Genomic DNA, 25,065 nt, shown 5'->3' with positions numbered 1-25,065 from the left:
GCTGATAACCCGCCAAAACAATCCTTGTCATACTTTGGCCTATGTCAACTACGATTCTCTCTGATCTCTCCCAGCACAGTTTGGGAACAAGAAGGCCCCAAGGGCTGTTTCCAATAGCTAGTTTTCAGATAACTGATCTCTTTTTGTGTCTGAGAAGGTTCACTAAGCAGAGACGTGCCAGCTGGCCTCTGTGTCCAGAGCACTCCCTGGCCTGTTTATTGGTATAGTTTCAGCTTGTAGTTACAGTCTGAACACTGCTGTTAGATCAGGTTGAAGGGAAAGGGCAAGTGCAGATTTGTCACCCTACAGGTCTCTTCTCAGACTGCTCCAGGCAACATGGACTTAGACCTAAGGGATCACCATCAACAGGTGCTTTTCTTTTAGCGGGAAAGATTGTGTGTGCAGGACACTCTGGTCCTTTATCTATCCTGTCCCTTGGATGAGAGCCAAGTAGCAAGCACAGTTGGTTTCACAGCCCTTTAGCAGCTAGTTAAATTGTCAAAAAATGGCTGCATAGAAGCAACAAAAGACAACCATGACAAGGATAGACCCTGGCTCCATACAGGAGAAATAAACATCTTATCTCTAAGCAAGAGGAGTCTCTGCCTCACACAAAATCAACACTCAGAGTTAATAGGTCATTGCTCCTGAGAAGAGCATTTGACAAACAAATGACACAATGATATCCTACTTACAGTGGAGTCTAATGATCCATGCTTGCCCTAGTGAGTCAGCAGTGATTAGCCTGCTGCTGCTATAGGATTCCCACACTTGCCAGCAAAATGAGGCAACAGGATAATCCTCTGTCCCACTAAAATGATGTTAAAACCTTATATTTCCAGGTTGTAGACAGACACCATTTGGATGCTTATCGTGTTTTCTGCTCATGCTTTTACTCTTCTTCTGAAGTATTTTGTATTTAGGACTATAAACCCTCAGGAACAAAACACATGTAAAAACATAACCTCCAAGAGTACAGATTTGGTTTGTGCTTGGAAAGGATCTACATGTTGTGGGAGCTAATAAATTATTGTTGATAATAATGTTAATTCCCCATGACATTTTTGGTAAAGGCAATATACTCATAAACAAAGAAGAGATGTCTTGTCTTGCAGATAAAGAGAAATACGTTTAACTCATTAAACAAACAAGAAGAAGAACAAAAAAAAAAGAAGAAGAAAAAGGAAAAACAAACAAACAAAAAAAAAAAAAAAAACAAACACCACAGAGACCCTGTATGCTAAGGCTTTTGGCTTTTTACCTTTTTTTTTTTTTTTTTTTTTTTTTCTTAATACTGTTTTTTCAGTGTCCCAGATAGGCTGAAGGAATCAAGGACAAAGCTCTCCTTTCTTTTTAACATCACAGCTCTCCTACCTGCATTGCAGTTCCCAGTGTCATAAACGGTATTCATGATGCACACAGGTATCAATGTGCATTCCACCTGTAAAATATTCACATAATATACAGCAGAGATGGTTAGGCAGCTGCTGTGCTATAGGCATTGCTTGTTATTGTATTTATAACTGTCTGTTGTAAAACTTAGACCCAAACTGTGTCATATTGGGCTCTTCTGGACGAGGGCATCGAGTGCACCCTCAGTAAGTTTGCAGATGACACCAAGCTATATGCGTGTGTCGATCTGCTTGAGGGTAGGAAAGCTCTGCAGGAGGATCTGGATAGGCTGCACCGATGGGCTGAGGTCAACTGCATGAAGTTCAACAAGGCCAAGTGCCGGGTCCTGCACCTGGGGCGCAATAACCCCAAGCAGAGCTACAGGCTGGGAGAGGAATGGTTGGAGAGCTGCCAGGCAGAGAAGGACCTGGGAGTGATGGTGGATAGTCGGCTGAATATGAGCCAGCAGTGTGCTCAGGTGGCCAAGAAGGCCAACGGCATCCTGGCTTGTATCAGGAACAGTGTGACCAGCAGGGCTAGGGAGGTGATCGTCCCCCTGTACTCAGCTCTGGTGAGGCCGCACCTCGAGTACTGTGTTCAGTTTTGGGCCCCTCGCTACAAGAAGGACATGGAGATGCTTGAGCGGGTTCAGAGAAGGGCGACGAAGCTGGTGAGGGGTCTGGAGAACAAGTCCTATAAGGAGCGGCTGAGGGAGCTGGGCTTGTTCAGCCTGGAGAAGAGGAGGCTCAGGGGCGACCTTATCGCTCTCTATGGGTACCTCAAGGGAGGCTGTAGCGAGGTGGGGGTTGGCCTGTTCTCCCACGTGCCTGGTGACAGGACGAGGGGGAATGGGCTTAAGTTGAGCCAGGGGAGTTTTAGGTTAGATGTTAGGAAGAACTTCACTGAAAGGGTTGTGAGGCACTGGAACAGGCTGCCCAGGGAAGTGGTGGAGTCACCATCCCTGGAAGTCTTCAAAAGACGTTTAGATGTAGAGCTTAGGGAAATGGTTTAAGTGGGGACTGCTAGCGTTAGGTCAGAGGTTGGACTCGATGATCTTGAGGTCTCTTCCAACCTAGAAAATTCTGTGAAATTCTGTGAAATTTGTTGTACCAGCTGATTGTCTGTAGTCTTAAACTTGGATGAAGAGCTCTTTTGGTCAGCAGCTTTCAACTTCTAACCTGTTTAGTGCAAGACCTCCCTACCTGTAGAGCTATAAAAGAGCAATTCTGCAAGTAGAGAAAATGCTGTAAGACAAGCAGAAATTGTGCAGAGAGATTCAAAGAAGCACATCCTCACCCTGAAGCAGGTGGAGAGTAATTAATTCAACTGGGAAGACATGCAGGGTAAAAATAAAATAGTAATGTGAAATTGTGTCAGGTTCACATCTTTTACAATTGTTTAGTTTTGAGAACCTAAGGTAAAGCAACTATGTATATACCTACGTATATGGCAATTATACACACAAATTCATACATAAAAGTGCATAGTGACTTCTTTATTATAATTTTGAAGAGAACAGAAATTGTCAGACTGGGCCAAGGATAACTGGATTCAGTTACCTGGTAGTAACAAGAGCCAGATATTTCTAGTTGAGGTGGAATAGCCTACTAGTCAATGGATGTGGAATATTCTGCCCCTGCACTATGGCTGTCTAATCCTGGGTTATTATAGAATTTGGGTAAGCCTGCAGGCAGGACTTCCATATCCTTTTCAAAAATTGCATTATAATTATTTGTTAGATACTGGCTCTTCTTGATTCAGATACATAAAACATCCAGTTCTGTTCTTAATCTTTTCAAATTTCTGGCACCTGTGGCTAACCTGGAAATGGATTCACATCTTAACCACTTATGGTTTGCAAAACTAAGTCTTGTTATCTATTCTCATCTTTTGGTTCTGCTGAATGTTCTCTTGTCTGCCATACATCCCACCCAATTCCTGGCCAGAGGGAGCAGTCCTGTCATAGTGGTTCCTGTCTCATTTTTCCTCTCTTAAAACAGGAAGAGCAAGAGAAGTCGAATCCAGGCCTTTGAACTCCTCAGATTTTACATGAGGCCTCAGAAAGCCATAAGTGACTCTTACACCTGAGCCATTGTCTGACAAATGAAATGCAATCATGTAGTGGCTTTGACATCACTGTGAAGCAATCTAACCAAGGGTCAGCCTTTCAATCCAGGACCAAATAGAGCAGATGAGATATGGCAAGTGAAGGTGGGCACCGTGCCCTCCTACTATAAAAGTCGGTATAAGAAGATCTGTTGGTCAGAAAAGTAGATGCAGTGGCTGCAAAATCTAACCCTGGTGATCCATCTGGTCCTCAGCCTCCATTTTATTCTGAAAGAACTGGAAAAACAATTCATTTCACTGATTCCTGTCAAATTCTGATTGGAAGGAGACAGTTGCATGAAGTTGCTGTGAAAGAACCCACTTTAGTACCACTGGGAACACTGTACCCCTTCCATGATCTTGCTTAAGCTCTCTCAGTACTATTTGCACAGTGACTGAATCCAGCCCTTGTCCTTTCTTCAGGCTCTCTGCAAGGGCTGTGAACCTCACCCTAATGGCTTTGGAGCAGTTTCAGTGCCCTGTGAGTACACAATGTGAGGCAGACAAAAGCTCTGTGTGTCTTACAAATCAAAACATGTCGCTGTGCACTTTTTTTCCTCTTTCTTTTGTTGTAACTCACAGGAACAAATCGCCCAAATTAGAAACATTCATTGAACAGTGACTCTCCAGCTTTTCAAGAAAAATGCAAAACATTTGCAAGATTTTTTTTTTTTTTTTGGCAATGTAGTCTGATCTATGGTTTTAATCCTCATTTTCTCCATGCACATATTTACTGCTGTAAGTGGAATAATTGTTGCTTAGAAATCTTTAATGAGTGCAAAAATGTTGAATACCTCAATTTTCCAAAAATATGAATTTGAAAAACTGTTTTGACTTCTACCTCAGCCTTTGCTTTCATTGGGAATATTCAAGTGGGAGATAATAGTGGTGGCAAAGAGCTATCATTTAACAGCATGGCACTGAAAATAACATACAATTGTAGAGGAGTCCAGAATCTTTTTTTGCAATGAGGGTACAATGTGGACCATATCACATCTTAAAAGCACACTCTTGCAAGATGGGAGGTGCAATGCTAAACAATCTTCCAAGGGAGAAGCAGAATGATATCTCAGTGAAAACACAAAGTGCCCATATGGTAGTCAGGATTTTTTTTTGGTTTTCACGTTACTGTATGCTGCTTCCTAGGTGAGACTGTCTTGGTCTCTTGGGGTGCTGAGGCGCAGCACCCATCTGTAGGCTTCTGAACATAATAAGTTAAAACCCATAGATCCAATTAGCAGATATTGGATCTTTAGGGTCTCATATCTAAGAGGAGGTTGAAGGAGTCTAAACTAGTTAGTTATTAATTAGATACATGGAGATTCAAGACAGTAAAGCTATCTTGAGTGCAATGGCACCACTCTGATGTGTATCTTTTATAGTATCCTTCTACGTTCTTTCCAATACAAGTTTTGTCTTGAATCTTATAAGGTAACAGGAGCAGAATGTGAAATAGAGGAGGGTATTAACTAGAAAAAAGAGATTTGAAAGTGAGAGAAAAGGTGATAGCTCTTTAGGGACTTTTAGAGACTCTAAAACATGCTGGCAATATGCAGTTTCCTTGAAAAGATTCACATCACGCTTTGAAACCTATATACAATGGCTAAATTCATCATAAATAAGCTTTACTATTTTTTGGAATATTACAGTAGAAGCTATCAGTGTTTTTAATGGCAGGGTGAAAGGGCAATCCATGCAGCTACTGAAAGTTCAATATTGCACTCCCAAGGAAGCGTGAACTTTTGAAAGACACAGGTTTTGTATGAGAATGCAGAGGGAGGAATTCTTTGAAGAACTTTTGTCTGATTTTAAAATAATGAATCAGTCAAGTAGTTATGACATTTTGAGAGATTCCATTTTAAGGGATCAGATGCTGATTGGAATCCAAGATACAAAGCTACTGAAAAGACGTCAGGAAGGTAGGGTGTGTTTTTTTTATTCTTTTTTTTTTTTCTTCTTTTTTTAAAAAAAAAAAAAAAAAAGGAAAAATCTGTTTAGTCAAGCTCGGACAGTTGTAAGGGATAGTAGAAAACATCAGAGGGGAAGAGGACATGCCACATGTCATGAAACGAAATAACACAGTTTTGAAGAGACCCTTCAGAGATATCAGTAAGAAGTAACAAAAGTGAAAAATACAAAAATTTATGAAAATTCACAGGTTCAGATTATGTCCAGGAATTTGGAAATACTGCAGCAGCTATAAGAAATAACGTTGCTGTAACACCTTGCAACTGGGTAAGCAAAAACAACACAGAGTACCCCATACACTCCCAGATCTGTATGAGGTTGCACAAACCAACCATGCAACAAAGCAGAGATTCTGCGCACAAGCTGCAGAAGGGATGGCAGGCTGAGAGAAAACACCTCGAAATTCAAAACTGGTGCTCAATGTTACCTTCAAAATTTGGCTTATGAATCTCCACTTACAAAGACAGACTACTGAAACTGAGGGTGTCTACCAAGAATCTAATTCCTACTAAAGGATTATATGAAATTATTTGGAAAGTGAAGATAAACACAGTAGTTTAAGTTTATGCTCAGAAAGAGATAGTATTACGTCTAAAATATATCTTGCTCTGGGCTTGATTAAAGAAGTGAAGCTGATGAAGGAACTGTAAGAGATCGTGCCCAGAAATCTTTAATGTCTGAAATAAAGTAGACACAGAAAATAAAACTTTATTTTCACGACAATTTGTGCTTTTAGGAACATTCTTCTGTTTATGAGAGAGAAGCTCATAAAGCAGCTGGATCACATAGGAATAATGTTGTGAAGTTTAGAAATGGAGGAGCCAATTAACAACAGGAATGTCAAAAGGCAGGCTGCTGATATTGTCCTTATATAAATGGGGCTAAGTGTATCTTTCAGGACAGATACTGTCCTATATTTACTGTCCTATAAAGGATATTTTCAGGAAAATGCACACACATAAAATGTATATTTTTTATGAATACAAATAAACATTTTATGTAAATTCAGATTCTTCTGCTGGATCCAAGTGATTTCCTTGGAAGACAAGGGTTTAACACTATGCATCTTTAAATTACTGTACAGGAGATTCTGCTTGAGACGACTTCCTTCAGGCTTAAATCCTTTTCTTGTCTTCAAAGGAAAGTGTTAGAAAAGCTATTTACTTGAAGCAGCTGCGCATGCTTAAATAGATACTGAAAATGTTGAGTAGGGAGAAAAACTGTGGGGAATCTGAAAAAGTAGGATTAGACAAATACGAATGTAAGGACAGTGAGATAGCAAAAAAAGATTAACTGGAAAAATGATAGAAGGGATTTGTTACAAATATGTCATACACAAAGATAATGAGGGTGTCCAGAAGCCTGTTAGCACCGTGAATGTTCCATAAAAGTTCATATCGCACTGACAATCTCTGCAAGTAGCTTTTGAGTTACCACACAAAATACTGGGCTGTAAAATTGGGAAAAGTATTCCTGAGTCATGGAATACCTTGGGTTGGAAGGGACCTCTAGTTCCAACACTCCAAATGTACGGCATTTATAAAGACAACTACTTGCCTTACATGTATTCATGCTAAAAGGTAGACAAAATCTTCAAAAAATGGCTTATGGATAGTATTATTCAAAAAAAGAATTAGTGGAAATGCATGTCATATGCTTCTAGGGCACTTGTGAACACCGTAATTCTAGGTAAAGACTAAGAGAGCAGAGCTCTGGCTCTGCAATGTGATTGTAAGAAATGCCACATATTTGTTTATTGGTCTGTTATGGTCAGAGCTGACACAAATCACTTTGTAACCATGAGAAAAAAAAAAAAATAATAAAAAGGACCAGCTTGCAGAATATAAAATTTGTGTGACTTTACACTCTTCTTTAACCAAAACCATTCAATTTTACAATAAAGTTTAAGTTGGAGAAATAATTACTAATCAAAAACGTACTTTCTAGAGCATTCATTGAGCCTACTCTTGACAGCAACACAGAGAATGATGACATAATACCTGGAAATATGGTTGAAAAAAAAAAAAAAAAAAAAAAAGAGAATAGTCCTATTTCAGAAGAAGGTGGGCTGGGTTTGGAGAAGCTGTACAGAAGATGACAGTGCAGAAAGTCGTGCAGGTTACAACCTGCTGGGCAGCAAGGGCCATTGCACACCAAGCCCATCTGACAAACTCAGATCAAAATTTTCTGCATTCACTTTAGAGGTAACAGCATGGTGTTGTCAATGTATTATGATCTGATATGCCTCACAGAGTACAGGAGGCTCATGAGACCTTTGAAAAATGTGAAAGAAAACACCATGTGTCAGTACATCGGAACCTGTTGTAAGTAATTGACTTGGGCATTAACCTGAATCTGCATTTGGATTGAATTCAACATCAGAACATGTTATGGCATATACTAATGCTGAATTTGTTTGCATATGAAGTCCCAAAAATTCTGTCTAACAGTGATGCACTGTTCAGCATCTTGGACCTGGAAAGATTTGTAGAGAATGAAGGATTTTAACATGTTACTCCAATTCAAATATCCTAAATTTAATGGTGAGACTTTTAAAAGACAGTTAAGGAAGCTGTGAAGTTGAGAAGTGATCCATACTTTCACCAAATTTGAGGAATGTTTTTCAAAAATAGTTTATTCCCATTGAAACTTTGTTAGGCAGAGATTCCCAGTACACCTAATTTAGTCCATATAATATTGGAAGGTACAATGGGTCTGAAGCATATAATAAATTGGTAACAACCCACCAAAGTCATATTATAATTCAGATTTTTTAAGGTAGATGATGCTGTTTGCATACACAATGGTGTTACCTGTACCCCAAGGGCTGTGGGGAAATTATTCTTTGTTCATAAGAAGTGCAAACTCCAAAAGGATGGATTCTTAGGAAAAACAATTGGCAAGGAAAATGTATTGTTCTTGTAAAGTCTGTACTGAACTTACAGCTTCTTGAAAACAAATGGAAAATCAAGGATTCTGCAATGCTGTGAAAGGAAAGACAGTACCAGTAACTGGAGGTGAGATCAGATGCTGCTGAGCAGATCCATGAGAGCACTGAAAAGACTTACTGAGTGCTGCTCCCTGTTAGCCTTACTCATACAAAGGAGAAGATGTAAGGATCGGGTGCTGCTTGATTGGTGGTGGCTTAACAAGAAGCTGAGTGAACTGGTCTGAGTTGTTAGATCCACAGCCCAGCTTGTTGAGGGACTGAGGCAATCACGCTGGATCATGTGGGTTACATGGCTGAACAGTGTTATCGCTGTAATATGTCTTTTATAGTACAAATCCCGATTCTGTGAAGAACCCAGCCTCTGTGCTCTGTACCCTAGGGCTGTCAGAAAGAGCAATCCCAAAGCAAATGGAGAGCAGCTGTAGTTATTAACCCAGATTAAAACCTGTTGGTTTTGCCATCAGGGTATCCCCTTGTAAGTGCTGAATATATGTAGCTAATTTATGTATACTTGGTAATCCACTTCAAGGCACAGTTTACAACTAGTTTGACCTTTCATTAATCTGAAGAGATTTTGCTGGTTGAAAACATGCAGAAAGGAAAGATATTTATACCTGCCTTATCCTCCTGAGCCCAAATGTGGAGAGGTTTTTGTTGAATGAGGAGGAGAGGGATATTTGGGGTTTCCAAACTTTGATCAAAAGGTCCCCAATGTCAGTGAAATATGAGAGACGAAATAAAGTGGAAGGCATAGTCAGGATTTTGAGGTCTGAATTTGATCATGTGTCAATAGCCAATCGATAATCAATATCTCAGAAAAAAATTTGAATGCAGATCTGAAGTCCACGTGAGTCAGCAGAAGCTCTGCATTTCTTCCCTTGGGCAAGGGTCAGGCCCTGTGCTATTCCCAGTTTTGCTCAGGTTTAACTTTTTGTAAAACAGTTCTTCTGACTATTATCAAAGTTCCAGGAGCTTCAAAATGCATGAATTATGCTGCCAAGCCCTCATAATTTTACCAGCATTTTGTAACTCTGATCAAACAGGCTTTAAAAGAGAGGACTGTATTTTCTATCTACAGTTCTGAATGGGGAGAGTAACCACTTAATCACCCAAGTAACATTTGTTTACAGTGGGAGATTTTGGCTATGCAATTCCACATGCAAATAAAAAGGGGGGAGGGGGAATGAGGTTTATTTGTGAACAATTTAGCAGTCTTTGAATAAATCATATGAATTTACCACACACAAATAAGCTCAAAATCTTTCTCTGCCCTTCCACCCCTATTTTGTGTATTTGTTTGTATCGTTTTCATGTGATGTAACAAATGAGCTAAAATAAACATCTCTTCTCTTTCTGGGATAAATTTAGAGATTACTTCCAAGATTTCAAGGCCTTTCATAAAATGGATAAAAATAGAGATGGCTGTGTAACAGCATTTGACCTGCACAGGATACTACAAGAATTCAACTGCTACCTTGATCATGATCAGTTACGGAGTCTTCTAAACAGGTTTGTGTGATTATCTTCCAGTGATCTCTTTGGTCACACCCAGCAAAACCTATAATCTTGTATCTAATGTTAAGCATATTGGAAGCCTTGTTAAAACTAACAGAGATAGCTATATGCTTAAAAATGCATATGAGTGAGAAATATTTTTAGGCCAGCAATTGGTTGTACAGGTAATGAGAGTGAAAAGTCTGCTTACATAACGACGGTTTGCTTTGAATCTGTGCATTTGTTTGCTAATTTTATTTATTTATTTCAGAGTAATACAGCAAAGGGGTGAAAGAGACCCTGTTCCAAACAAAAGCAGAATTAAATCAGGTTATAAAATAGCAATAGCTTTCAAGTAATCCAATGCTGCTGCTATGCAAAACTATGCTTTTAATTCAGTGTGTTAATATGAGCAAGAGGAAAATTCTCTTTGTAGAGGCTGAGGAACACAAAGGACCTGCTCCAGCTTCAGGTAGGTGGGGTTTTCTGCCCTAAACAGCCTCTCAGAGGTCATATGCGTGGCAGCACTGGGTTTTGTTTTCCAGAGCCTGACAGACCAGACTCTTTTTGAAATAAAATTAACAAAGACTTTTCACAGTTCACCTTTAATTGGGTGATAAACTTTTTACGAATTGAAGCCTTAATAGGAATCTGCTGCTTGTTTCTTTCTCAAAGACCTCTTGATGATAAACACCTCCATTCATTGTAATTTTGTGCAGATTATTCATTTCTTGATCCAAAATAGTCTTTTCTAAATAATACTGAGTAGATTAGCATATGCATTTAGTTTTATTACTAAAATTTTAATGCCCACTTGGCAATTTATTTCTCCGCTGAAATGGTGTTGATTATTTCCTTTTCCACACACTGTCTCCAATATTGGAACCAGCTTGACATGGGTGGTATGTGGGAGTGCTGTGCAGCTGCAAGATGCAAAATCAGGGCTCTTGATTTTTTTTTTCTTAGTAGCAGATATGGGGTCTATAGTTAATTTCTTTTCCAGCCTGTTTCATAAAGCTTCCTCTTTGTTTTACTAGCTCTCACCATTAATTAGACATTCTAGTAACTGGATATTCTGGTGAGTGGTAGCTGAGGCATTGGTCTCCAGTGATTTACTGTGGAAACAGATGATGAAAATACATTACAGTAATTCATTTTTACACAGGAAAATCGGGTTGCATGGTGAGGCCATCTTCTATGTGAAGGCTTGGCTCACTAGGTGTTGCCTTGACCATAATTCTGACCAAAAAAAAAAAAAAAAAAGCTTAATGAAAGACTAAAAAATCCCAGCCTTTCACCTGCAGTTTAGTAGCTGCTTGCTTATTACATGTGTGCAAATTATCTACAGTTATGATGATTGTCTATAAAATTATTAAAATGTATTGAAATCCTCTCCATGGCTGGTAACTCTAAAGGTCAATCTGTAACAATTCCATGGGAGCCAATAAACCTGTATCAAAAACCCCCAAAGCATACTGTACTCTGGAGACTCTGTTTGTCTTTGCATGGTAGGAAATTCCATTAACTGACTACACTGGATTTACACTGGGTAAGTGTAGAGCAAGCTGATGCTATTGTACTCCCTTGTGGTAAATAATTCTACAGGTTCATTAGGCAGGTTTGAAGTCCTTGCTTAAAATACACTGTGTCTTTTCATTAGGAAGTCACAAGTCATATGACAGTGAAGGAAAGTAGCTTTTCATGTTATGGTTAATGCTATTCATTTCATCTTAATCTTTCATGCTAAATAACCCTTACTCTCACATATTTTCTGCATATGTGAAAATTGCCTTAATTCCAGTCTTTTTATGGTAAACTATCCATCTTTGAATAAAAGTTAATTTAGACTGGTAACTCAAGTTCTCTGGAAAAAAAAATAAAAAATCATATGCAAGAGCTCATCTTTCCCCATGCTGATATGTGATGCAAAAATACATTCAGTGTTGTTACCCAGAGCTATCTGTAGTCAGCTATGTAACCCACTGAGTTTCCAATGTGACAGAACATGAAAATTCCCGGTGTCCCCAGTCCAGCAGACATTTTAGCAGACATAATTCCAGCAAGTTGTGCGTGCAGCCTGCAGAGCCCTTGGGCAGGCCTCTCAGGTACAGAGGTACAGTCTGACCACGAGTGATCTGATCAGGATCCCTTACTGGCCATGGGGCTTTGCAAATCAGCAGCAGCAGCTGTTGGGCCACACGTACCAGCCCTCTGTGCAGCTCAGGGGATGATGTATCAAAGGAAGGGAGGGCCAGTGCCTGAAATGCAGTGGGGCTGAGTCCTGCCCTCAGTTAGGCATTTCATTGCCCACACTTCATGTTAAAACCTTTGTGCTGTGGCCACTGATACCAGGGCCAAGAAACTGTAGAAAAGTTTTCTAGTGGCCTGCCAAACCACAAAAAGTGAAGCATAGGTTGAGAGTGAAGTTAAGTCTTTCCATCTCAAACTTTAGGAGAAGTTTTGTGTGAAAACTGATTTTGTTTCCTATTATGTGGCAGACAAATCCTGAGCATGTATTCAGCTGTGGTGGTACACCTACGTAATGTGTCACAGAGCTGTACTGTATATGTGAGCTTGTGTTTGGTACCAGCGTACCAGACTGTGTGTGGTACTGCTTCTTTCTTTAGCAGTGGTGATAACCGTGACATACTGATGACATACTTAAGTAGCTCATCAGGATCTGTGAGTCAAAGGTATTTTTGTAAAGCAAAAGTCAAGGGAAAGTAACAGCACTTAGCACAGTGAACATCAGCTTCTCAATAGAGTCTGTTAGATTGTGATGTGAAGAGGAGGTTAAAGGACAAGGTTGAGAGACTACGTGTCCTCTGTTCATGTTGGTGTTGATAAGCTCAGCAGCAGGTTGTGATCAAAATATTCTGCTGTGCTTAAAAAGCACCAGATTAATGCTAATGGACTGGAAGGTTGTACACATGAGCCCAGGCTAAAGCAGTTCTCCTGTTGAGCATCTGGAGACTGGTCTGAATCTGCATCTGAGAGTGTGGTTGCATTTAATTGATGGGATTGGTGGCTTAGACCTGAGAAAGCTTGGGCTGGAGTTAACAGGATTTGTACACTGACAGCACAAACGTATCTTGAAGTGCTGCTGCTGTACAGATAATAAATCATAGTAATTAATCACTGCAGACAACAGTAAGATAGTTATTTAAAATCATGGATATCTTGTTCTGTGTTTTTTTCCCTTAGCTTAGGAATCAGCATTCATGACAGCAAGCTCTCTTATTTTGATTTCCTGAGAGCACTTGATGATGGCAGAGCATTTAAATACCAACAGAGACAAAAGCAGGCTGCACTACCTGCAAGCTTTGCAGCGCTCAGCTTAGAACAGACCTTAATTAAGATAAAAGAAAAAGTTGCAACATCTTATGATTTGTTGTACAAGGTAAGTTTCATGTGGTCATGGAATATTTTTTTAATTCCCTTTCTTCTGCCTGGCTGGAGACGAGCCCAAAGACTTCAAAACTTTTCTACTATTAATGGAGTGTTACAAAAAACCTTGGCCTATGTATGAATAGTATGTTCTGACAACTGCAGACTTTTTGATTGTATTCTGGTAACTTCACAGAACAAGCATATCAAATCAAGCCTAGAGGTTTTGTGAAGATAAGGATCGGAAAAGAAAAATAAAACAGCAAATCATCTGAACTCTACTCTCTTCCCCAAAGCCTTTTTCCTTCACCAGTTGTCTGCAAACTGCATGGCAGGCATGTAAATAGTCACATCTTTTGAATATCTCCGTTGAGTTTCCTAAATGGAGACTTCCTATAGGTAGATATAACGTGCTAGTGCAGGCAGACATTATGGTTTTATCAGTGTGAGATGAAAAGAACATGTAGCAACTGAGGATACAGACATATGATTGGATGTGGACACATTATAGTGGCTGCAGAAGTTAGCACCTGTCAGTGGGCTTCTGCAACTGTCTGCAGTTATACTCTTGGCCACTCCTATCTCTGACACAGACAGATAAGGCACATTAGCTGACAAGCAGCAAGTTTCCTGGTTTTCCCTTCTGTAAAATGAGGATTACAAAAATAACCCTTTTTCTCTAGAATTTTGAAAGCTCTTTATGAAAAAAAAAATGCCGTATATTAAGTAGTCTTAGGCTGTTGTGTCAGAGCATACTGAAATGCAGCAGCCTGTAGAGTAAATAAATTTTAATGTCACAGTAACATTGTTTTCAAGCATGCAAAAGAATAATCAAAAAGACCTTGAAGGAAGCATTCCTATCACAAAGGAATGTAGAGCCATGTAATCTGCACCTGCAGTTTCAGGTTCAGTGTAAGCTCATGGCCTTAGAGGCAGGCCTGCAAAGATGGAGAGTTGCTGCCAGCACAAGGGAAGTAAAGGGAACATGATGGGGGTAGAAATTCCCTTTTATCAATGGCTGCATTTCTGAATTCTCAATCTTTGGGCTTTGTCCTGCAGTTAAAAATAACACAGGCTTGCAACAAAGACATCACTAATGATGTTGCTGGTATAACTGAAAAAGAACAAAATACTGTGGGAGATGCTGTTTCTTTACAGAAATCTCTTTCCATGCTTCTTGGAGACTCTGGTGATGTTTGTAAACTTACTGGGGCCATCACAACATTTTTGGCCAGATAGACTAACTCTTAAACAGCATGCTGAACTATTCATATAATCACTTTGCATTTTTCACAGTAAGGGAAAAATCCCTTACTGTGTTCTGCATCATTAAAATTGGATGTAGATAAATACAATAGTCCAGGTTAGTGTCTGGTAAATTTTAATGGGGCACTCCTGGCATCCTAAAAGGCAGTATCTGTCCTCTCATCCCTAGGTGCCTTGGACATGGGGAAGGTCACAGTTTTGTCTACTTCAAAATGACTTCTGACATGAACAAATTATCCCTTTGATCTTTTAGGATACCATTTGGTTGTCAATATAACTTCAGACATTTTCTGCATGGACAGCCAGCCTTTTTTGTGGAAAAGCGGAACTTTTTCTCATTTCCTTCATACGAGAAAATAAGAAAATTCTCCCCTTGTTTCTGAGTCATTTTTTGTGTAATAGTTGCTGCCTCCCATGTGACTGGGGAGTCTAACAACATGAGTTTATAACAAAGTGTTTGCTTTGTTAGAGGCAGATCTGAAAGCACAGTTCTTAAAGTCTAGCTAGTTGGAAAAAATAACATCCCATCTACGACACTTCTACAAATGAATACAAACCTTTGAAGTTTTATAACAAATAGTTTAAGATTTGTTAGTGTTCAAAGGATTCCTTTCCAATGTCCTTTGCATATGGTAATGTTTATTTTATCACTAGACAAGGTTTGTGTACATTAAAATATACATTTTTAAACCTGTTATTTAGAACAGTTCTAAAGCTAAAACAAAAACCGCTGAAACTGTAGGTTGTTCTTTATTTGCATATTCATATGTAGCACAGAAATAGAGGCCAGTTTTGATTTATTTCAACAACTGCCTTTCATTTTTGAAAGAACAGAAAACTTCAAACTAAGAAAGGTTCTGGAAATTTTTGTTTATTTGTTTCTCTATGTATAACAAAAAAATCTGTAAGTAAAAAGCATGCAGGCCTCATTTCCATAGGAACTGCTAAAAAAGACTTGTCTTTTGTGGTCTGTCTAGGTTGTAATTTGAAATCGTGCTTCTCAGACATTTTCTCTATATGATGAAGAAGGCACTGGAGTAATTAAAGCACTAGAACTTCGGCAAGTACTTGACCACTTCTGCTTTAAATTATGACACTAGCAGTTCAGGTACCTTCTCAAGAACCTTAACCTTTGCAAGGAGTTGACAGTATACTGGAAAGCTTTCCTGAAAATCATAAACCTCCTCTCAGAAGTAAGAATAGTTACTGAGCTCTATTTTTCTTTAGTTGATAAAATCTAATGTGCTAGAAACTTCTAAATTTCACATATTTTTCTTTTGATCTCTGTCAAGCTCCACAAAGCCCTTATTGTCTTATAAACTGCTCTCAGAAGTTAAGTCTGGCACTCATGCAGATGTAAGTCTCTACATGTGGCAAGCTGAAATCATGACCATGGATGCTACCCAACTGGATGACATAAGATGTGGGATACCCAAATATTCTTGATGAATTCTGACGTGTCTAGATGAACTGACAGGAAGTGGGCAGAAAAGTGAGTGGAGTGTGGAGCTCACCACGTTCTTAGCACCAAACAATAGCAGGAGTGTAGATGTACTAGTAAGGTCAAACATGGAGGTTAGTCAAATACAGAGAAAATCTTGACTGTGTCCATAGACGGTCTTCTGATGCTCTGAACATATTTGTTGCAACAATTCAAGTTAGAGTTGCAGTTTCTCTGTGGCAGATGTTTTTGTCTGCAGTGTCTCACCCAGATTAGTTCACTTGAGGCAGTCTTCAGGAACAGATCCCACAGCTCATACTCACAGCATTCTTTTGTCAGGCAGAAATTCTTACTGCGCTTGAAAACAACAGGAACATATCAAAAGGTGTAAGTAAAAGAAGTCTTTGTCCTATTTTAATTTCACAGTCTTTCTCTTTTCTCTAGTTTCTCCTATCTTAGTCTATCTTGACCAGTGGGATTAGGGTGTAAGTAGATGTGAGTGTATAGGAGTCCAAATGACATTACCTTACTGTTCATTTCTGAATTTGGCTAGGGATGTGAAAGCCTGTTACTAACTATACACATAGGAGTTCTAAAAAAAACACTGCATTAACTTGCGTTTTCTGTTCTAAGAAGTAACTATGTTTCATTTTCAAAAATATATGCTCGAAGCACAAATAAAATGAGAAAAATAATAATCATCACCCAGTGGAAAAACATATAAAAAGCCTACCACTTTATTGCCATGGTGATAATGGAATGTTGTGCTAAACAAATCTGTATAGAGCTATATGGTGATTAAGTTCTGTGTCATAATGCAGAAGCTGGAAAACCAGTGAGATTTTTGTTTCAGCCTCCTCGTGTCCTGAGTCAGAAAGTCTGTCAGGGCTTGAGTGACTGAAAAGAGCAGAAGGAGGGACTACACTTTTTGGATGAAGGAGGACCCATAAACAGCTCAAAAAGTTTGTAACGTGTTATAGGGTTTTTTAGTGTTTTAGTGACTTTAACAATAATTGTCAGTTACAAATAGACGTAGATTTACCACAATACTTATTATAAGTGCATCTTTATTCAACATTTTATATGGCTGCTTAAGTGCTTTTATTCTCTGTAAATTTAGCATTAATAGTAGTGTAACTGTTACTTTGTCCTTAGTGGCAATATTACATTTAGTTACAGTTATTTTAAAATAGTTGGTGATTTTAAAATATTTATATTTTCAGCTTATTAAAATTTAAATGCAGTCTTAATAGATGTAATAGATTACATGGTTCTCAAGTGTAAAACATTGGAATACTTTTTATAGGTCAGAAAACGCTGCATTTCCCCTTTATTCTGCTAGTATGCTGATATAATTTCAGTAAGTTTCAACTGAATCATACCAGCCCAAAGACAAATTGTGTGAAATACAACTATATAATTATTTTAAGAATGTTTTTGACTGCTGTAATATTGACCTACCAGCAAGCTTTAAGACTTTAGAACAGGTGTCTACTTTTGCTAGGGAAGGCTTAGCTGCGATGTCTTCTCATCCTCCAAGGAGGCGCTAAGCTTCCATAACAACTTGACAAGCTGCACACTCCTGGGTTCAAGCTCTGCAAGTGTACATTTAACATGAAATATCTTTAGCAGTACTCCAAGATCCTGAGTACTTTCCACCTCAACTTAACAAAAAATAAGCTACCTCCCCATCTTTCAGGAGGTACTTGGTTCATGACAGGATTGGAACCTGTACTGCTTTTTTTCTATATTGAGCATTCTCCTTGAACTGTTTTCTGTGCTGTGTTGGGGTAGGAGGGATAAATCCATCATTAAAAGCCCAAGTTAATCTACAAGGGGACATTTTTGAAAAGACAAAACAAATATGAACCAGGGTCACAGTACTGGTTCAGCTTCCAGATGCTCTCAAATGTCATGTTTTCCTTTTGGGTTCAACCCCAAATCTCACATGCCTATGCAATTTCATCCCACCTTGGGCTCACATGTATTCCTGGGGTTCTGTGCAGGTTCTGGGAGAAGGCAGTTAAATTATTCATTTCATCCAAACATGCTACAGTTTTGGACTGTAAAGTATGAATGTAAATTAATAAGGTATGCAACTCATTCAGGAACGTTAGGAAAACTGATCATTATGCTATACAATTTGATCACTGAAGTATATTAAAAAGTAATGAGTAAAGTATGCAGCTTGATCATTGAAGTATGGAAAATTTACTGAACTAGTAAAGTGCGAGCCTGGGATGATTTTTGTCTCACATAGCACCTCATAAATATAACCCACAACCACAAAAGCAAATATTCACAAACCCAAAAGCCATACAGGTTCAGATTTTATTTATTTATTTTTTTTTTCGTAAGAAATAGCTGAATAAGGGAAGTTGAAAAAATGATTTCTAAATGTTGTATTCATCACACGGATCTTTTGATGTCTTTGACATACGCTAATGAGCTTTACATTCTGATTAACTCTTTAGAATACACACTATGGCATCTGTACATCTGATCTAATTTATATGAGCAGGATTCCCACTGAATTACAGCTCCGTAGAGGTGTAGAGATACGCTATATGAAAATAGAACTAAAGAAACATAAAATACTTCAAGCAGTGTGATTGCAGCTTAATATTCAGGTAAGGAAGAACTGCGGTTATGTCACTTAGCTCTGATATTGGTAACTAACTGCAGAAGAGCTGAGAAAGGAGGAAGAAGACAGAGAGGACCTTGTCTTGGGGATGCTGTTAAGCACCAGTGGGTTCTCTGAGGACATTTGTAAAAGTCCAGACTCTGGAGCTGGGAATAAGCATCATGAACTTTTCTTGGCTGACCTGCCAGACTTATGATTAATAAGGTCTGAGTGGAGCTCTTCTGCATTAAAATAAGTGGCTAATGCAGTCTGGCCTAATGAAAGCTACTCAGGGGGAATCAGACACCTCCTACCCCAAAAGAAAGTGTACTCACCATCCTTCTCCACTGTGAGCAATTTCAGTAGTGTAACGGGAAAAAAAGTAAAGAATGTGTTAAAAGCAATAGTAGAGGGAGTGCTGGTCAGATCTAGGACAAGGTTTTACACAGAATCAGCACACCTACACTGTAGTGGGTAACACAAGAGGAAAGGAAGGATTGCGATCAATTGTTTTGTGTTGTTTGGCCTTCCTGCTGTGGAGGCTGCTGAGTGATTTGCAGTGAGCTTAATAAACCTTTAGCTGTTGAGACCAGCAGCGAGAAGGAGGAGAGCAGGTCAGGTTGAAGAGATGACGGAGAGAAGGGATAGACCATTGTTTGTGCCCATTCAAGGGCAGGAATTGAGCTAATGAGGGATTTGCTGGCATGTGTGTCTTTCAGCTGACAAAGGGAGTAAGTAGAACCATATTTGGCATAACTGCCATTTTTATTTTTTTTTTAAGGTGATGTAATGTAAAATGATGAAATTTGGATATTGGGCTGATTTCCAGAACTTCTTTGCAGGAAAAATCATGAAACATTTCAAAATCCAAGTAGGCATTTGATTTAGCTTTGTCCTGAACTTCCTGTTTGCACACCAAGTTCTCTATTTCTGTTTGTGTTTAGCTTCCTGTTGAGTTTCTCTGCAGTTGGTCTCATGCTGCAAAGTGCTTTCTTTTCTAGCTGAGTACATTTTGTTTCCAGCTAGGTACATCATATCTACTTGCCTGCAAAACTGCAGGCTCACTTATTCATGCTTGTTGCTCTTCCTGCCAGAGAGGATCTTGTTTCTCTTTGGACCAGTACCCGTGAGAGGATTATACCTAGGAGGGTATAGCAAATGTGCATCTCTTCTTGAAGCCTGGCACTGTGATAAGTGTGCCTTCAGGTCCCAGGACTAGTATCCACTATTTCCTAATGAAAAGCATTGGGTCTGTTGTTGCTGTCTCTATCTGTGTTGGACATGTTGCTGCTGGAGAGTCTACAAAGCTAAGCCACTTGGTCTCACATCACATTGCTCTCAGCAGTGGCAGTGCTGCAACCCTTACCTGGAAAATGCAAATGAAGCGGCTTCCTCATGCTCTTGGAAACTATTCCTAAACCAACAGAGGGGACAGCACTGATGCAGCTTACCAGCTCCACAAACAGAGGGTGACTGTGCTGTGACTCTCCAAAACTCTGATTTGCACTGAGTGCAACTCTACACTGTATCTGTTGTAACTATATAGTTCTGGAGCTCAAAAACAAACAAACTAACCAAAAAAGACCGTGCAACAGAGGAGTGGCATCCTCTCCTCAATTTTTCCATACTCGTGCTTCACAAATTCATCAGTGTTATTAAGCCAACCCTTGTGCACTGTGTTCAGTCATGGGAAGATGAATTTCAATTGCAGCTATGATCTTCCTGTGCAATTGCACCAGGAATATGTGAAGACCTGCTGTACAGATGTGGTGCTTTTCCCTGTTTTGTGGGTGGGAGTTTTACAGGTTTGTTCATCAGTCTTCATCTACTGAACCTCTGGCCCTCTTGCTCGCAGACAGATGACTCAGCAGTCGTGACCTTCTGCACCAGGCTGACCAGGCCCGCTGATCACATGCCTACCCTTAGTCAGCAGCTCCACAAATTCTGTCCTAGCGTAGAACAGCCATTCTCCAGAGAATACCCCTTCTAGGATATGTGCATGTTAGTATTACATCTGCTTCAGGCTGACAAATATCAAATCTTTCCTTGTCCCATGATATAATCCCAAGTTACTAATAATGCATAGTGAAACTGGATCAGAAATTTCCCTTCATTGCTTCTGCTCTTCTTTGCACTGCCCTCCCTGTGACTACAATGTGCCATACCTCACTGTGCCAGGATTACTTGTTTGAGATCTCTTCCTATTGACAATGCTCACCAACGCTGTACCTCCCTTTCCTTCTCTGTTTAAAGTAATGAACAAAAAGGTCTAACAAAAATACCTACAAGATACCACAACCAAAACTGCTCAGAAAGTTTATTTCTTGAAACAAAATCCCAGATAATCTATTCTGCCCCTCTCAAAACAGCATCTTTTGGAATTTAAATTCCATTCCTGCTACCCAGCTTGCCCCCAGTTGTGCTTCTGCCCCTATTTAAGGCTAGAAAGCAAAATTTTAAAATGGCAAAATTTTCCTTGGGATGAAAGCCTTCACTTTATATTTATTTGAAGAGAAGGAAAAGGAGAAAGGAGCAATAATCGTTTTGAGAACATAGTATTAGACCATCAGATGTAGTTCTGATGGACTAGACACTTCTGGGGAGACAGAAGAGCAGGGAGTCCTCCCCATGGCTCCTGCTTCTCTATCCAGTTCTACCTAGGCTTAATGTTTCATATGTATTTAATACAGCTGTTATTTTAATTACATGTATAGGGCTGTGGCATTTTTGTAGACAAGGCAAAGTTTGACAAAAGAGTAGTCTTTGATTCATTGTGTTAAATCATTTTGTCAAATCATCATATGCCATTACAAATGCTAAACACTACAGAGTGTTTTATCCTGCAAATGTGACCTCAAAACTTGAGTATGTCAGTTGCAAACAGTTGGTCAAAACAAAAATGCTACCTTACAAAATGACCCTTACTGGAGTATTCATCTTTTATTTATAATTACATTTATTATTGCAAGCTCTTGTTGCCCACCAGCTATGAAATCCTCAGCAGGTGTAAATCAGCACTCAGGTTAATGGAGCTAAACTGATCATTGCCAGATGAGGATATAACTTACAAACCAGTGGTAAAACACAGGCCTCTCTGTAATACTGAAACTTTTAAATCAGATTCTAAGAGCTAGAACTGGCTGTCTGGTGGCAATATATGCCAAACAATATATGGTTGTTTGAACACAAGAACAAAATGACTTTCCACCCCAAACCACACTCGGGCAACTAACTCTGCTGCTTCCATACATCTTTAGGGAAGAACAATTTATGGAAAACAACCTGAAGATACTTGTTGTTAAGGTAAAGGATGGTCCCAAGGGTAAGCACAGAAACCTCTACAACTTATGTAAATGTCAAAAGGATGATTACTCCTGGCAAAGGTCATTCTCACATACAAAGAGGAAAATTGCATCTTTTTTTTCAGGTAAAGATACAAGAGGCTTCTTGTGCAAGCAGTTTCCCAAGACCTTTGCTGTCTAAACCTCCCCAGAAAGGGAGAAAGGTCAGACTTGTGACAAGGCCAGAGAAACTGTAATTTATCTGGATGTTCTGATTTACTTAATAATAATAATAATGAATGAAAATAATAATAATGAATGAAAGGCCATAACTGGATATAAATGGTTTTCTAGTTTTCAATCTGTGGTTTACAAGAAGAACAAGTTATTTTTATTAGCTTTCTTACCATTTTAAGATCAAAGAGTGTTAGGTCTTATGAAATAATAAAAATAAATAAATAAATAAATAAATAAGCTCTTGAAATTAAATAAATTATGAAAGCTTGCACTTTCCATATATGTTTCTTTAAAAGGTTCCAGGGCAGTAATTCTTTCTCTAAGTCTTTGGCTTCATAAGAATAATTAAAAGCAGAGGTGACGTGGTTTCTAGTCTTAGACCGGCCTGCAGGCAGAAGGTATGCCTGGTACTGTACCATGTCTGGCAATCTTCATTTTCTGACAACAACAAGGACCTGGCTCCATGTCTGCATGAATAATTCCACTTCTTGTGTTTCTTCTCTTGGTAATACAGCTGTAATACCTATCCTGCAGAAATGTTTTATGTAAAGCATGGTTAATAATAAAAAGTGTTACTTGCATCTGAAAACAGGTGAGTCTTCTGATCAGAGGCAGACTTCTTGCAGTTCTGTAAGAAACATATTTTCTTTTCCATTCAGTTATAGCGATCATGTGAGACATGATAAGGAATCAGGCGCTCAGGACAAAAAGCCATCTGTTTCTTTTTTGATATTTCATATTGCATGGAGCAGGAAGGTGGCAATGCTTATATGCTTGAACATGGAGGTATAAAATATAGTAGTAACATTTAACACGTTGTAAAGAAACATCTTTGGACCAAAACCAGATTTATTTATTTTTGTTGTTGTTGTTGTTTTTACCTCTTACCATAGCTATAGTAAAGATGGCTACTACTTCTGTTTGTGAAAACTTTCCTTTCAAGATATTTTACATATTTAGTTTAGACAGTGCCAGTGGGTGGAAAGTTGGCTTCCGTTCCTGAAAATAAGTAGTTGCCTTTCCAAAATTCTGGTACTGCTTTTTAATTACTATTATTGTGCCATTCCTGGGACTAATTTTATAAGTAAAACTTGATTCCATTTTAAAAACTGAGCTTGCTGGAGATAGAATGCAAATGCTATATAGGCTTCACTGATACTTAATTTTATGAAATGTATCTTTTTGCATGCACAATGAATCTTTCGGTATTCTCAGGTATGACTGTACCAAAGCACAGCAGTTCTTTGCTCTGCAGTGTATTCCAACTGACTTTTGCAGCTTTTATCTCTGCTTGCCACATGACCTCCTACTGCATTTACTCAAAATGTGAATTCTCACCCTGCAGAATGCATAATGGGAGTTTAGTTAGGAGGAAGCTTTGGTGGTAGATTTTAACAGCCACACACTGGTGTTAAATTGACAGCAATACACAGAAAAAAGGATTGGTGCACACCTCGTTCAAGCATTAACACACATGTTCCCAACCCCTTTTCTGCTCTACCTTGACACATTCTCTACCTTTGCAATATTCAACTGCAATATTTAGCTGCTGTATTCCTACTGTGGGTGACCAGATTTGAAAGTGCCACAGTGAATATACCTGGGACTTAGAAATGGAAGGGAAATAATTGCCGTCTCTTTCAATTCAGGACTGAAATGTCTTTTAAATCAAAGAGATTTCCACTCTATGCTAAAGACTATTCAGATGAGAAGAACGTATTTGGGATATTTGGACTAGTTAGCATTTACTTCTCTTTTTCTGTATTAACAGAATAGCCCTCTTTGTAAGATCACCCAATTTTTTAGACCCTTGTAAATGTGTAGGTCAGTCTTGGAATTCTGTGATTTTTGTTGGCCTGTCACCAGTTGGATCATGATTATAGAGTCTATTTTTCCCCTTAACTATGTACATAACCCCTTTTCTCTTTTGTGGTATAAGCCAGAATTCCTGGAAGCAGGTTTTACTGCCTACAGGATCTCTAATACTGCCTTCTCTGTGGACTTTTCCCTCTTCGGCTGGCTGAATGCCATACCGTGATTTATAATTTATTCAGTGGATGCATTACTAATTCTGTGTGTATATTTTGTCTAGACTGAGGAAGGGCAAAAATTCTTTCTGCCTAAATCTTCTTGGGAGCTGTCAAAGAGAGGCAAACTCTTGCAGATATCAGAAGTAGCAACTGCTTGCTTAGACAGGATTGCACAAGAATTTAAAGATATTGACTCTTCAAAAGATAACACATGATATCAAAAGAGGAGTTCTGGGATATTTGTAACTGATATTTTCAACAGCTGACTGAAGAACAAGTAAGAAAACTCTTTTATTTTTTATTCTTAGTTTAAGCGTACAGCAGGTAAATTGACTGTGGCTATAAACGTGTTTACAGATTGTTCTGAATAGGCAAGAATTTGTTTAACAAGTTGGAAGAAATGAAAATGTTTTGAGACTCACTCCATGAACATTTGTTGCTACATTTGTGGGATATCATTTTTTCCTTACCTCTGAGTATAGCTGTGAACGATAATAACCACAGGCTTTCTAAAGCAAAGTCACGGAGATGCTATTGCTAATACTGTTGTGAATTTAAACTGCAGTAGCTCTCTTTTCTTAGCTCTTCATCTGTGTATTCACTATTTTAAAAGTTTATTTTTTCAATTTTGAGTTAATTCACTTCTAGGGTCGATGGGGGTGAGGAGTAGGGAGGCACATTGTCAACATGGAGTAGAAAGTACTTTCATGGGGATTTAATGCAAATTCCTTTTCCTCAGTAGCTATTTTGTCCTGCCCTCATTGGACAAAGAAAAGGGCAAGCATTTGATGTTTCCCAGTCACCTCTCAGCTACTTTTCTGGATTAAAGATTCCCCCAGATAAGCGCTAGCAGAATTTATGTAACCTTGAACTTAGCTCGAGTGATGAAC

The 25,065-nt window shown here is 38.9% G+C and overlaps 1 protein-coding gene and 1 long non-coding RNA gene across 2 annotated transcripts in view; both read left to right on the top strand.

Moving 5' to 3' along the window:
• EFCAB6 (EF-hand calcium binding domain 6) overlaps positions 1 to 25,065 on the top strand; it is a 120,110-nt gene that overhangs the window by 82,695 nt on the left and 12,350 nt on the right. Inside the window, 8 exon segments of the mRNA XM_084538209.1 lie at positions 9,773 to 9,925; positions 13,115 to 13,310; positions 15,568 to 15,653; positions 15,655 to 15,661; positions 15,664 to 15,756; positions 24,238 to 24,387; positions 24,390 to 24,417; positions 24,824 to 24,874. Coding sequence (XP_084394335.1) covers positions 9,773 to 9,925; positions 13,115 to 13,310; positions 15,568 to 15,653; positions 15,655 to 15,661; positions 15,664 to 15,756; positions 24,238 to 24,387; positions 24,390 to 24,417; positions 24,824 to 24,874 — 764 coding nt within the window.
• LOC311429699 lies at positions 20,565 to 22,725 on the top strand. Its single transcript, XR_014688355.1, has 3 exons — positions 20,565 to 20,628; positions 21,885 to 21,949; positions 22,055 to 22,725. It is a non-coding gene; the product is annotated as an uncharacterized lncRNA (long non-coding RNA).

This window comes from Aythya ferina, assembly GCF_964211825.1.
Source record: "Aythya ferina genome assembly, chromosome: 1".
Lineage (NCBI taxonomy): Eukaryota > Metazoa > Chordata > Aves > Anseriformes > Anatidae > Aythya > Aythya ferina.
Note: the sequence above shows the minus strand (reverse complement) of the source record. Positions and strands in the feature narration are given on the sequence as shown.